Source organism: Neoarius graeffei, chromosome 6 (assembly GCF_027579695.1).
Source record: "Neoarius graeffei isolate fNeoGra1 chromosome 6, fNeoGra1.pri, whole genome shotgun sequence".
In the NCBI taxonomy this organism is placed as follows: domain Eukaryota; kingdom Metazoa; phylum Chordata; class Actinopteri; order Siluriformes; family Ariidae; genus Neoarius; species Neoarius graeffei.
Window position 1 is genome coordinate 53,811,314 of NC_083574.1, and position 13,245 is coordinate 53,824,558.

General features: G+C 39.9%; 1 protein-coding gene across 1 annotated transcript in view; it reads right to left on the minus strand.

Annotated features, from left to right (window-relative positions):
- Positions 1–1,645: 1,645 nt before the first annotated feature.
- The window catches only part of sf3b3 (splicing factor 3b, subunit 3), an 86,017-nt gene continuing 74,417 nt past the window's right edge, over positions 1,646–13,245 (minus strand). Inside the window, exons 20-27 of the mRNA XM_060923853.1 lie at positions 13,129–13,245; positions 12,790–12,946; positions 11,662–11,787; positions 4,697–4,909; positions 4,479–4,577; positions 3,393–3,536; positions 3,085–3,189; positions 1,646–2,478 (exon numbers count right to left, since the gene is read on the minus strand). The exon at positions 13,129–13,245 is cut by the window's right edge and continues 89 nt beyond it. Coding sequence (XP_060779836.1) covers positions 2,338–2,478; positions 3,085–3,189; positions 3,393–3,536; positions 4,479–4,577; positions 4,697–4,909; positions 11,662–11,787; positions 12,790–12,946; positions 13,129–13,245 — 1,102 coding nt within the window. The 3' untranslated portion in view covers positions 1,646–2,337. The remainder of the gene's footprint in view (positions 2,479–3,084; positions 3,190–3,392; positions 3,537–4,478; positions 4,578–4,696; positions 4,910–11,661; positions 11,788–12,789; positions 12,947–13,128) is intronic.

Below are 13,245 nucleotides of genomic sequence, written 5' to 3' on the forward strand. Positions count from 1 at the left end.
ATATCACCTAGGCCTGTACTAAATAAATAAACAAATAAATACATACATAAATATTTTGATCACCTAATATGTCACTGTCAGTCTTTCTTTCTTATAATGTAAAACCCAAGCTAAAATCAACTTTGATCATGTACAATTCTATATTATTGCCACAAGCCACAGAAATGTATGCTAAAATCCACCAAACAGCAAAACAATAGCCATCCTAAATATTATTTAAGAACTTTGATAGTTTTAGCTGATATTTAGAGAGTTTTTCAAAGGGCTATGGTGGTTAAATTGCTGATTTTCTAAACATATGCCATGTCTATTTCAGATGCGTCACATCCATAACGGAATTTCGTCACATCCATAACGCTGACTTTTCATTCCGAAACTCTGCATGAAATACAAAATATTTTAAACAAAGATTTTTTAATATTCACCTTGGACCTCTCTATCAAATGGATATCTCCATTTTGACATTAGGATTACAATTTCACAGAGTTTGATAAAAATGTACAGTCACCCAAGAAAAGTGATACTTTTTCTGTCACATCCATAACGCATCTTTTATTGGCATTTTCTGGCATGCCCTAGATGTACTATGGGAATTGTTCTTGTTCTATCACTTCTCCAGTATGGTACAGCCTTAAAATATGCAACACCTGTTTAAATACCGGGAGACAATAAAACATGCACTGGGTCATTTGTCGCCATTTTGAGTTCAAGTGTCACGTCCATAACAGTGGAATTGCTCATCACGTGAAATTTCAGGACATTGTGAAATGGATCTTACTTTTTTCCCCTCATGAGATCACACACATATTACTCAATTATAAAGGTTAGATTATGTCAAATGCATGTGATGTAAAAGGTTTCAAGAAAGGAAAGGGGGGAGAAGAAAAAAAATCCAATATACTCCTGTGCATAGGCTTTAAATTAGTTTGAGAATCTGCCAATCTGATACATCATTCCTTTTCTGTAGAAGCTCTAGCTTTTATAGTTTGGCTATATTTTACTAAAACAATGGACAAATCCAAAGGGTTCAATCATTAAAAGTAGCCTAATCATGCCAATCACGTCATATAAGTAGCCAGGTCTATATTTACAGCCTCAGTCAAGACTGACTAGCACTACAGGGCTGAACACAACACAGGTTCTAAAACAAATACCGACATGGACCAAAAAAAAAAAAAAAAAAAAAAAGTTTAATTCACCTGTTTAATCTAAAAGCTCATACAAACGTGATAATCCACAGGCGTTTTTGTTAAAATAAAATGGCAAATAAAGCTGCTGTAAGAGACTTGTATACACATTCCTGAGGCCTTACTTCACATGAAGTATAATTTTGTAGAATGACTGGGACTGCAGGCCACAAGCAACAAAACGCATGCCTGCATTTCCTGTAGAAGCCACTTTAAGAAGTCCAACTGGCTGGGAAAAAGCTTTCCCTACTTTAAACTTGCTAACTTTACAATATTGTGAAGAAAACATCACCAGAACACATCAGAGAAAGAGCAATTCAGGTTGGAACGGGTTGAGGTACTGAAAGGGGAGACACTGGAATCCTGTCTTACCCGTGTGAGCAGTTAAGTGTGTAAAGGGACCGGCATTCTTTACATGACCCACTCTCTCCCCAAAGCACGACACAGGTGCCAAAGAGTAAAATAAACACCAAATTTAATTAAAAAAAATGTATTTACAAAATTCTGTCAAACATCAATTGTACAAAGAGTATTTTCCTTTAATACAGTTTTAAAAGTGTGGGTATGGGTTTGAAATAGGAAATAGGCCCAAGGGGGGGAAAAAAAAAAAAAAAAAAACTAGAATCACAAACATCCCGCTGCAATTCTTAAGACGGCTATAGCTATTTTACAAATTCAACCATCCTTTGGAACAATGACATGGAAGAACAGTACTATTTTCAAACTTCAAATGAACTACACACATTACTAAATCTGAAATCTCATGATTCACACACGCACAAAAAAAAAGACAATTTCAAACTCTGTGGCTACAGAGGAAACCCCCCCCCCCCACAAATTAATTTATATATATATATATATATATATATATATATATATATATATATATATATATATATTTTTTTTTTCCCTTAATTCCAAGATGTTAAACTCCTTACTCTTACTCACTTCAAGCCACAGCCTTCCAGTCCCTGGACAGGAAAGCTTCATTTCATTTCAACTACATTGCTCAAGGGACACCTCTCTAATGGTCTCAGTCTCTAATAGCTTTTGGAGTACTCATCCACAACACTGTACTCATTTTTAGCAGAAAACTTGTAGCTGCATTGAAAACAAAAGGAGTATTAAAAAACAAACGACTTCTAGGATTTTAAAAGGCATAACGTGTGCGGATGTCTTCCAGTTTCTTCGACACTTCTGGTGGTGTGCGGTCCAACTCTTCAGCGACACTTTTCTGTTTATGGGGATCCATGGAGTTAAACTGCTCACAGAGATCTCCATCAATTACGTTCTGCAACACAAAACAGCAGAGTAAACATATCAAATGCAGTTTAAAGCAATTTTCAGAACAGTTTTAAATCTTTCCTGTTGTTTACTTCTGCACAAAAACACAATAATGCTATAAGTATGATGTCGAACACAACTCCGTAGAGTCACAGGTTGTCAAGGGCACTTATTTCTTGTTTGCTCATAAGTTCCCTTGTTAGGCCTCAATTTTAATTCCAGTAATACTACAGTTTTGCTTTCATTAAAAACAAAAACGATGGTATTAACAGTGCTGCACTACATGCGCCATCTGTTGAGAAACCGAAACCTACCAACAGAACTGACTTAAAAAAAAAAAAAAAAGGGAAAAAAAAAATCCCCACTTGCAATCTCAAGCACATAATCTCAGGTAGGACATGCCTGTGGCTCATGACACACGCTTTCCCTCAGTGATTAAGCTCCTTTGGGTAAGTATTAGGGGAAGCTGGTGGCATGGTTTCGGATAATGCATTATTTTATACGTACATAACCACTACTGACTCAAAATTACTATAGCCTTTATCACACTAAGAAATTGCAACACTTGTGGTGTGTGAAACACTATCTGAAGCTTTCTTTTACATGTACCAACCTTCACGGGGAAGTAATAGGAGCGGAAGCTAAGATGGTCTCGGCCGCAAAGTGGAGGGAACTCTGAGCGCATGTGCATTTCTAAGTGCTGGAAGAAGTCGTGGTCCTGAGGGCACAAAAAATTCATTTGCATGGAAAAATGTAGCATGATAAACATTTAAAAATGGATTTTGAATAAGAAGTACAACTGAACAGGACACGTTTTTTGGCCACGTCTCAAGCTGTTGCTGAGAGAAGGGACAAAAAGGCCTAGACAGTGACTTTTGACCTTTTTAATCAGATGAGTCTTCAACTGAAATACAGGCGTACCTCATGAGAGGTGAAGGGCACAAGGATGCCAATGCCACCTGACAGTGTGGTGTACACCAGAGACTCTGAGCCTCCAGGGATGAGTGTGGTCTTCTGCAGTGACAGGACCGTTTCTCCTATGTGGTAGTTCATAATTACATCAGCCTGGGGGGAAAAAAAAAAAAAAAAGCAGTGTAAGAATGTGGTGGTCAGTTGGCCACTACCTTCCCTTTACTGTGCCTGCAGTGTGAACAGTTCACACGCATCAACAACACACAAGCTTCTGATAAATTAAGCACTAATATTCATATCCAGGGGCGGCACGGTGGTGGAGTGGTTAGCGCTGTCGCCTCACAGCAAGAAGGTCCGGGTTCGAGCCCCGTGGCCGGCGAGGGCCTTTCTGTGTGGAGTTTGCATGTTCTCCCCGTGTCCGCGTGGGTTTCCTCCGGGTGCTCCGGTTTCCCCCACAGTCCAAAGACATGCAGGTTAGGTTAACTGGTGACTCTAAATTGACCGTAGGTGTGAATGTGAGTGTGAATGGTTGTCTGTGTCTGTGTGTCAGCCCTGTGATGACCTGGCGACTTGTCCAGGGTGTACCCCGCCTTTCGCCCGTAGTCAGCTGGGATAGGCTCCAGCTTGCCTGCGACCCTGTAGGACAGGATAAAGCGGCTACAGATAATGAGATGAGATTCATATCCAGTGCATATTAAGGTTATTTGTGAACATGCACAAGCAAGCTCTTTGTCAATAAGCCAATGTCAACCCACCCTTTCCTTCCCTCACTTGCTTACACACACTCATGGCATGTCCCTAAATTCCCAACAAGTCATTGGGGCACACTTGGAATTTCCCCTGCATCCACCTAAGCAATTCTAGGACCCTGATTAGACCGCGTTTGGCATATGGACAAACGTGGTTTTTGAGGTCTTTAAAAGCTGACCACAGCAAAAACCGAAGCTAACTGTTCTGGATACGCTGGTATGTGTTGAAGTGACCTCAACACCAGCTAGACACAAACACTGACGCAGAAACAGAACCAATGGAGGCTGTCTGGTGCAATTTTCCCATGTCTGGACAACAGGGTGTAGGTTTAATGAAGGCCATTACCTTTTGCGAGGCTCCATTAAGCAGGCCTCTGTCCCACAACGCTTTGTTCCCTGTGGGGTCCTCATCCACATCATCACTGGTGTTAGGCGGCAGACGAACCTAGCAAATGATGATCACACGCAAGACTAATCAGTCTTTAATGTTTACCAAAAAAAAAAAAGGCACTTAACACTAAGATTTTGCAGCTAAACTTAACAGCTAATGGATTCGGCACTCACAATGCTAATATTCCCAAACTTGTCAGCTGCAGCCATGGTGTCATAGTCGAGCAGGCAGGCGGTGGTAATCCAGCGTGGGTTTGTGTCATCGGCAAAAATGATGAGTTGGTTTTCGTTGCGCCTGTAACGCACCCAGAACAAACTTTCCTGGATGTCCGACACAACTACACGCTGGCCAATGGTGTGGATGCCCGTCACCAGGTTAGGAACATGCTTCAAGAATATGCAAAATACAAATGCAGTTTAACATTGCATGTAACAGCCTACAAGAAAATACCAACAAGTCTTTTCCGAAGTACTCAAGAGTGCAATAAAAACAATACAGCTAGTCGAAAATAACACAACGTACAATGATTGAAGACATTTATAAATTACAAAGGATCTGAATGACTGTACATGCAAGTCTCCCACAAGAAATTAAAGGCTGTACCATTATTCAAAAACACTGTTTTTATGCCTGTACACTGTATTGTACAAGCATAAATTTAAATTTACAGTTCTGAGATGTGATAATGCATTACCATCCAAGTTCTGCACACTAATGCCTGGGCAAATGCACACAAAGTTTTACTTCTTAATAAGAGTAGGGCAAAAAAAGCACAGGATGGTCAATGCTGATGTAAGATGAGATGAGATGTTCTTAGTGCTGGAAAAGTTAGCCAAGTTGTTAATTATGGTTAACTAAAAGGAAGTTAATTACACAGATAAAATGTTAAACAGATGGTCACATAAAAGTAGAGGCATCAAATATTACATAATGCTGGGCATACACTGCGATTTTTGGCCCGATTTTGACACGATTTTCACTCGTGCGACTATTTTGGAGATCGGGCCGAGTTTTGGCTCAATCGTGCGTCTCGGATCATGTAGTATACATGGGGTAACGACAAGCGATTAACACCTCACGACCTCCTCCCGATCGATCGGATGAAAATCAAACCTGTTTGAAATCCTGAGCATCGCATCCAAGCATCGGATCGTACAGTGTGAGAACAGGAATCGTAAGCTGCGTGCTGTTTACCCCTGCGATTCACTCGTACAGTGTGAGCAGCAGCTGAATACCGCGATTGGAAGGAAAATAAAAAATAAAAAAAATCGCACAGTGTATGGCCAGTTAAAGGGGGGGGGGGAAAAAATCATTCCCTTGCTTAGAAACAAAACAAATGTCTACTAATGCGCAAAAAAAAGCTTTTGGTCCTTAAAGGTCACAGAACTTTGTGGGAATTCTACCACTCTGCTGTGTGTTAACATGAACCCATATAAAAGTTTATTTTGGTTAAAAACGCAAAATATTTAAAAATATTTCTATAAATAAAAGTAAAAATTAAACAAATATGGCTTAATTCTTTCACACTGTTACTACACGAATCATACAAGGAGAAAGAACAGACAATTATTGCTGCAAGCAGCGACTGGCGGGGCCGAGCCTGAAGGGTGCAGACATTGCGTTATTACTAAAGTGTCATGTTAATTGTGTTGCCATGGCTTTCCCACTTAACATACCAATAACAAACAACTGTGCATTTTTAATGTTGTCAGGTTGCAGTAACAATACTGAAGAGCGAGTGTAACGAACTCCTGTGAACTGGGTTATTTTTGGAGGAGAACGTAAGAGACGTTAAAGTTCATGTTCTTGCCAGTTCTTGTTATGACACTATCAGTATGTGCATGGGTGGGTGTTATTACACTGCACTGGAACGAGATAGACGTGAATATTTAGCCACATCCGATGATGTATGGGGGAATTACATAAAACCTGCTATTTGGACTGCATCATGGGTTATTTGAACACACTTCCATGGTAAAAATATTCAAAACTGCAACTTTTCATCTTACAATTATCAAGAGATGTGTTGACAAACTGACCAAATGTGATATGACCGATCTATGAAGCTTGGTTTATAAAGACCCACTTCGTCTTCCTCTCACTAATCCCATGTCTATTGAATGATATCCCCTAATTTAATATGCATGGGAAGAATGTGATGAAACGTCTTGAACGAGTTATAGAACTTTTGGTTTATAAGCCTCCCTGCTGGTGTGTAGTTGGTGGCGCTATGACGAGGAACATTTCCCACCATTTAACATGTGAAATATGTAGAGTGGAATTATAGCACACTTCGTATGAAATAACACATTGATTGCGTTGCCATAGCAACACCGTTTACACAATTTAAAAATTCCTTTGAAATTTAACATCTTGAATTTGTTGACATGCAGTCCAAATTTGGTATGAATCTGATGAACCATTTGGGAGGGGTATTTAAAAGATTAGTTCACAAGCCCCACTTCCTGTTTCCAGTTGTTGATATTATGAAAATGAATTATTTTCATGTATGCATGATTATGTCAGCGAATCCATGTACATTTTGGGTCACATCACACAACGTATAGAGGAAATTATGCCACACTTCCTGTTCGCAAAGCATGACACATTGCTGGCTGACTCAGTCACCCTGGCAACAGAGACACCAAAAACAACTTTGCAATTTAATATCATAATATCTTGATATTAAATTTGGTATGAAACCAACGAATCCTGTCAGAGGAGTATTTAAAAGCTTGATAGCTGTCAAAACACACAAATTCCAAAATGGCTGATGACCTGTTGGGGAGAGTTAATGAATGCAATTGTGAAATTTGTCCATCTGAAGACACAAAAGCTACCAAATTTCACAAAATGTAGGTGAAATTGGATTAACCACAATTTAAAAAAAAAAAGCCTCAGGGGCATTATAGAGGCCCTGAGCCACACCCAGGTCCAATCTTTTACCTGAACATGATGGCATTTCACCATGTGTAGACCTGTGTACCAAGTTTTCGAGCATGCTAAGCACCTCATATATGCACCAAAAAAGTTTATATGTATATAAAACACACACACACCTGGAAATAAGGCCGGACATTTACCGGTAATTTTCGCATGTGTCTGTCTGTATTTCAAAAGCATCAAACCAGATGGCCAATTAAAAAAAAAAAAGTAAAGATATGGGTCTAATCTACTTTTAATTTTCTTCCAAATGTTACACTGGGCGAATACATTACGTCATAACCTGTGAAACGGGGCCCCCCGCGAATCTGAATTTAAAAATTCATAACTCTGACAGTCCTAGCCCCGCCAACATCTACAAGCGCGTCCCTCTCCCCCAAGACCTTTCGAACGAGCCCAGGCATGGCCCGTTATGATCTAGGCTCAGCCCACTATTTGCCCCGGAGTCCCCGCCAAACTAACATGAGCTCTGGCTCAAGCCAGCCTTTAAAAATTCATAACTTGGCCACCCAAAGTCCCCGCCCCGCCAAACTTCACAGGCACATCCCTCTCCCCAAGACCTTTCGAATGAGCCCAAGGACAGCCCGATCCGACATCAGGAGCTAGCATGGCTTGCGGAAAACTTCAGCACGAGCCCTTGCGCCAACCGCTCTCACACGGGGATTTAAAAATTCATAACTCAGCTACCGAAGGTCCTAGCCCCATCAAAATTTACAGGCACCTCCCTCTCCTGGAGCTCTTTTGAGTCAGCCCAGGTACGGCCCAGTACGACCCTGCCTCGGCCCGCTATTCGCTCCTGAAACCCCCGTGTGAGCGCTGTTCACTGTAAACTTTAATACGAGTCCTAGCCAGCTTTTAAAAATTCATAACTTGGCCACCAAATGGCCCAGCCCCGCCAAAAGTTTACTGATACATCCCTCTCCCTGGGACCTTTCGAACGAGCCCAGGCTCAGCCTGATCCGACATCAGAAGTGAGCACAGATTGCGGAAAGTTTTAGCACGAGCCCTGGCTCCAGCCGCTCACACGTGCAGGGATTTAAAAATTCATAACTTGGCCACCGAAGATCCTAGCCCTGCCAAAATTTACAGGCACCTCCCTCTCCCTAAGTGACACACTAAATAAAACAATAATAATGCACTCAGTATTAACTGTTGCTTTTATTGCACAATGCAGTTGAACTAGTGTTTTAGGGTTGATGGTATCTGATTGATCCAGTCAGTTGATTAAGAGTTCAGTTTACATAAAACTTTGCAGTACAGTATTAAGTGCCAAACTGTCGATGGTTATTATGTGCATTGTTTTCATTCATTATAAGAATAACAGTCAAATCATATGATTTGTAGGATGTAGATTTATATTTTCAGGGATGAGAATGAAAAATATTTTAAAAGTCTGAAAAAACTGGGGCGGGGCGGGGCCCAGGGGGCTAATTTTTTTTTTTTTTACCCCCAAACCATTAATTTTATCAGCAAAAATTTGCAATTTATTTGGAAATAAATTCCCCTTCTTGGTGGACTCCCAGGTGAAAATGATTAATCTGGTACAAGAGACTTGTTTTTAATCAATTCATATTTGATGATTTCAAAAAATCAATGCACCTTTTAATATAAACGAGCTCTACAGTATTATATTTCTGCATTTTAGCTATTCATGTCTTTGAATACTCTAATCCTTTAAAATGAAGTGCAAACCAGAAAAAAGTTCTGTCATATAATTCTCTTAAGCTTTCTTCTGATGTTATCATGGTAGCAGGAGGTCTTGCATATTAAGCAGGCAACATTCAACATCACTTATCACTTCCCTTTCAACTGTTGTGTGTACTAACGAGGTTTTATCTGGACAGGATGTTGTGTAATGTAATACAGATACCATACGGTCAATTTGAAGATCAAGATGGTGATTCTGAATTAAAGAACAGGCATGTACAATAGGCATTACATATTGGAAACTTTTTTTTTTAAATCAAAAACTATAACTTCATCTCGGCCTAAAAAATTTGGGCAGACGCTCCTGCGCGGCACATGCCAGCAATTCCGTCCCCCTATGAAATGAGCAATAAGTAGGAGAGTTTTACATGCTATCATACTTAAAATTTCATCAGAAATATAGATATGATACTATGATTCTCCCCAACATGCTACATTTGATAAGCTAACCCCATTTATAAAAGATACACACTTATATATGACATGTAATTGATATATATATTTTTTGGGGCGCGCGCGCCGTCTCTCTCTGCTATGCCGATCCTGTAGGCTGCACTGACTCAACTGAAAACTCCGGTCCTCGAGAAAAGAGATAAAAGCCCACCCACACTGAAAGCTGATTGGCTTATTTTGCTGAGTAACCTAATCAAGATGCTTTTTGTCTGGCATGCACTACATGAACAGGCACACAGGCAGTGTTGCCAGACTGGGTGGTTTTAAGTGCATTTTGGCGGGTTTTGAACATATTTTGGGCTGGAAAACGTCAGCCGTATCTGGCAACACTGCACACAGTCTCCCTCGTGCACCCCCTTGCGCGCGCACATTCTAAGATGTGTGATGCAGACCTTAATGTTGCACGCGCACGCTCTTGCTCGCTTCTATCAATATGCAGGAGACTACCAGAACTTCCGGGAGACTTGGGATGTCTGCGTTATAAGGTGACCACAGATCGTTAATCATACCCCCCCCCCAAAAAAAAAATTTCTCAACAGATTTACATCGATCTCAAAAACGATCATTTTGGTCTGATAAAGTCGGAAATCCGCCAATCGGCGGAAAATTCTCATCCCTGTATTTTAGAGTTTTTATTTTCTAAGTTCTAGTCCAGCAGATTTTAGTCTGAATGCCAAATGATATGACAGCGTCTAGTTTCGAGTCATTTTGTTACACGGTTACTTGGAATGCCGTCCGCAAAATTTTAAACTCTATGTAAGAATAGTTGTATTGTTAATTACTGAATTTCTTATAAACTTATTATAAAACATAATATAAAAACAGTCATTGTTGACAATGTTTCATGAGCGTGATTACAGTACCTACACAGTACATGAGTACCAGTAAGTTGTAACCAACTGGAACATTGTTGCCCCCCCACACTTTTTTCGAGACATGGAACTGATGTGTGCGTGCTTCTGTTTTCTTGGGTAGAACTTGAAGCATGTTTTTCTTGAGTCTTCTGACATTTTCTTGTAAATTATATTCAATTTGTAGTGTAATCAGCAACTAAAGTCTAGTATAATTTGGCCTTGGAAGATCACAAAAATGTGCCTGGAAATTGCTGACAAGCCGTCTCCAGGCATCTGAAGCCCTTCAGCTTCTGGACCCCTAAGGCGGGCCCCGGACTCCTGGCTGCACTGTTCCAGGCCTTTGGCCCATCATTCCCACAGGCTGAAATTTGGACGGACAGACAACGTTTCAGACTTGTCTGTCCTGTGACAGTCTGCTTAAAATTCCTTATTTCCCACACTATGTACAAAACAAACCACCACCCACAACAATACCTACAACTATTATTATTATAATAAATAATAAAAAATCATCCTGCCAAAAACAATACAGAAATTAAGTATGGGTATCAACTCGTGTTTGATTACACAAACTAAGTCGCGAATGGTTTAAATAAATAAATAAAAAGTTTTCATTCTGTCAGCCTTTGGTTTTAACCCTCACAGCATTGGCTATACACCTAACTGTATCTATTAAATTCTCCATAGTCTTTTTGGCTTGATATTTAGTGTGCAAATATGAATTGTTCGGAATAACAATTATATAACAGCTTCGTACTAAATAACTGGTGCTGCATTGGAGTTTGGTCAATTCCGTGGGTGTTTCAATACGTCACTGTGGGTTCTCAAAGTCCTGGTACAGCTCCAGTCTTTGACTATAAAATGACCATCTTATTTGTGGAGACTCTTTAGACTGCAAGGTCCTGACCCCAAGACTCTATAACTACTAGGTCCGGAGCTTCCGCCAAAACAGAACTGTAACCTACCATAATATTTTAAGTAAAGATTCTACTTAACTTTCTGGAAGGACTTGCATTATTTGGCAAAAAACTAATGATTTATTTAATGAAGCAAGGTGATTAAATAAATAAAAACACACACAGTATAAACTTTCATCCTAATGTGTGTTCTCAATCAATGCTGAGCACTCGTTTAAATCCCAGTATACAATCCAGTGTAAAGGCTTCTATTTGCCTGCTTACCTTGTTCTCACACTTGCGGAGCAGCTTCTTTTTGCCAAGATCGTAGATGCGCAGTAGTTTGCCCACCCCCACTAACACTCTGCCCTGGAAGGGGGCGATGGCCAGAGGGACGTCCTCCACTGGAGTCTGCCAGTACAGCATGTCAAAATGAGCTTATATTGGAAGTACTCACTCAAATCAACAATCAAACTCAAGCTTCAGTTTGTCAGTCCTATAATGGTTATATGACCTTATAAGGGTTGTTTTACAATCAGGGTACAAAGTTTGTGTTTCAGGGGTCCAAAATTCAAACTGGTTCTTGTACCAGTTTTTAAGTGAAGGACAAGTTAAAGAACAGGTTTCAGGTAATTTTTTTAACATATGTGTATGGTAGTTTTGTGTAATCTGCTATAAGATAAAGAAGATTAAGTGTAGCTTTAAGCAGGGCTGGGAGAAACAAATGAAGTGATTCTCGGAGAGGACATTTTTTTTTGACAATTCAGAATCCACTACTTCCATAGTGCTTTTAAATATAAGGCTGTAAGCTTTGTGTTAGTTGTCTCTAATATTTATGTCCCAATATCTTGACCACATTTTAGGATGAAAATAATCATGTTATTTTATATTGAAAAATTAGCTGTCTCGGAGAGGACATTTTTTGACAATTACATACTAATTTGATCAAAATAGTCTGAAAACTTACTGGCATTCAACATTAAAACTTAACCATGTTTCCAATGATATGGAACCAAATATGTGTTTTATGGTATAAAGAATGATTTAAGTGCATCCCTTTTGGAGCTACCTGTGGTCAAAAAAGCACTTTTTCTAAATGACACAAGTAATTTTGCTAAATATGACATATATTGCCATACATTCACCAAAAATAACGTTATCACCACATTTTTTTTTTGCATGGTAAATAGAGCTATCACAGGGCTGCAATAAACAGGCTTTATTTAGTCAAGCCTTTTGATATTGAAGATAATAAGTGTTAAATGTGATTTTTAGCTTGCGTACCCTGATTGCAAAACAACCCATAATAAGTTTATGTTTAACAAAACTAGGGAAGGAATTTCATACTTCACCTACAAGCTCACAGATGGGACCAAGTAACAGTTTTGTGGAGTTATTTCCCTGTGAACTCACCTTGTGTACAAATTCCAGCTTTTCACCACCTCCTACCAGGCGGTAGGTATAAATGTAGCCACCGCCCACTGAGCGTGGGTTAAGGATCATGTCTCTTGCCACACCCACCAACACATACCACTCATCGCCTCCATTAGCAAAGTGACAAACAGCCACGCTGCACAGAGAGAGAAGGGTATCACAATGCACAGACCTACATTCAAAACAATTCAACTATTCAGGCAAGTATTGCTCTTAATCAATTTCTTTCCAATGACTACTTCAAATGTACTGTTTCCTGGACACTTGACTCTTTGCTCCCTGTTGCATGTACTTTCCCCAGTATTTCCACTGGCTTACCTAAACGCAGCTTCATTCTGCTCCAGCTGAACCAAATCCAGGGTGTTGCCCTGGATGGGGTTGATCAGGCGCACCAGTGAGGCCCACTGCCCTGAGCCAGCCTTTGGGGCACCAAAG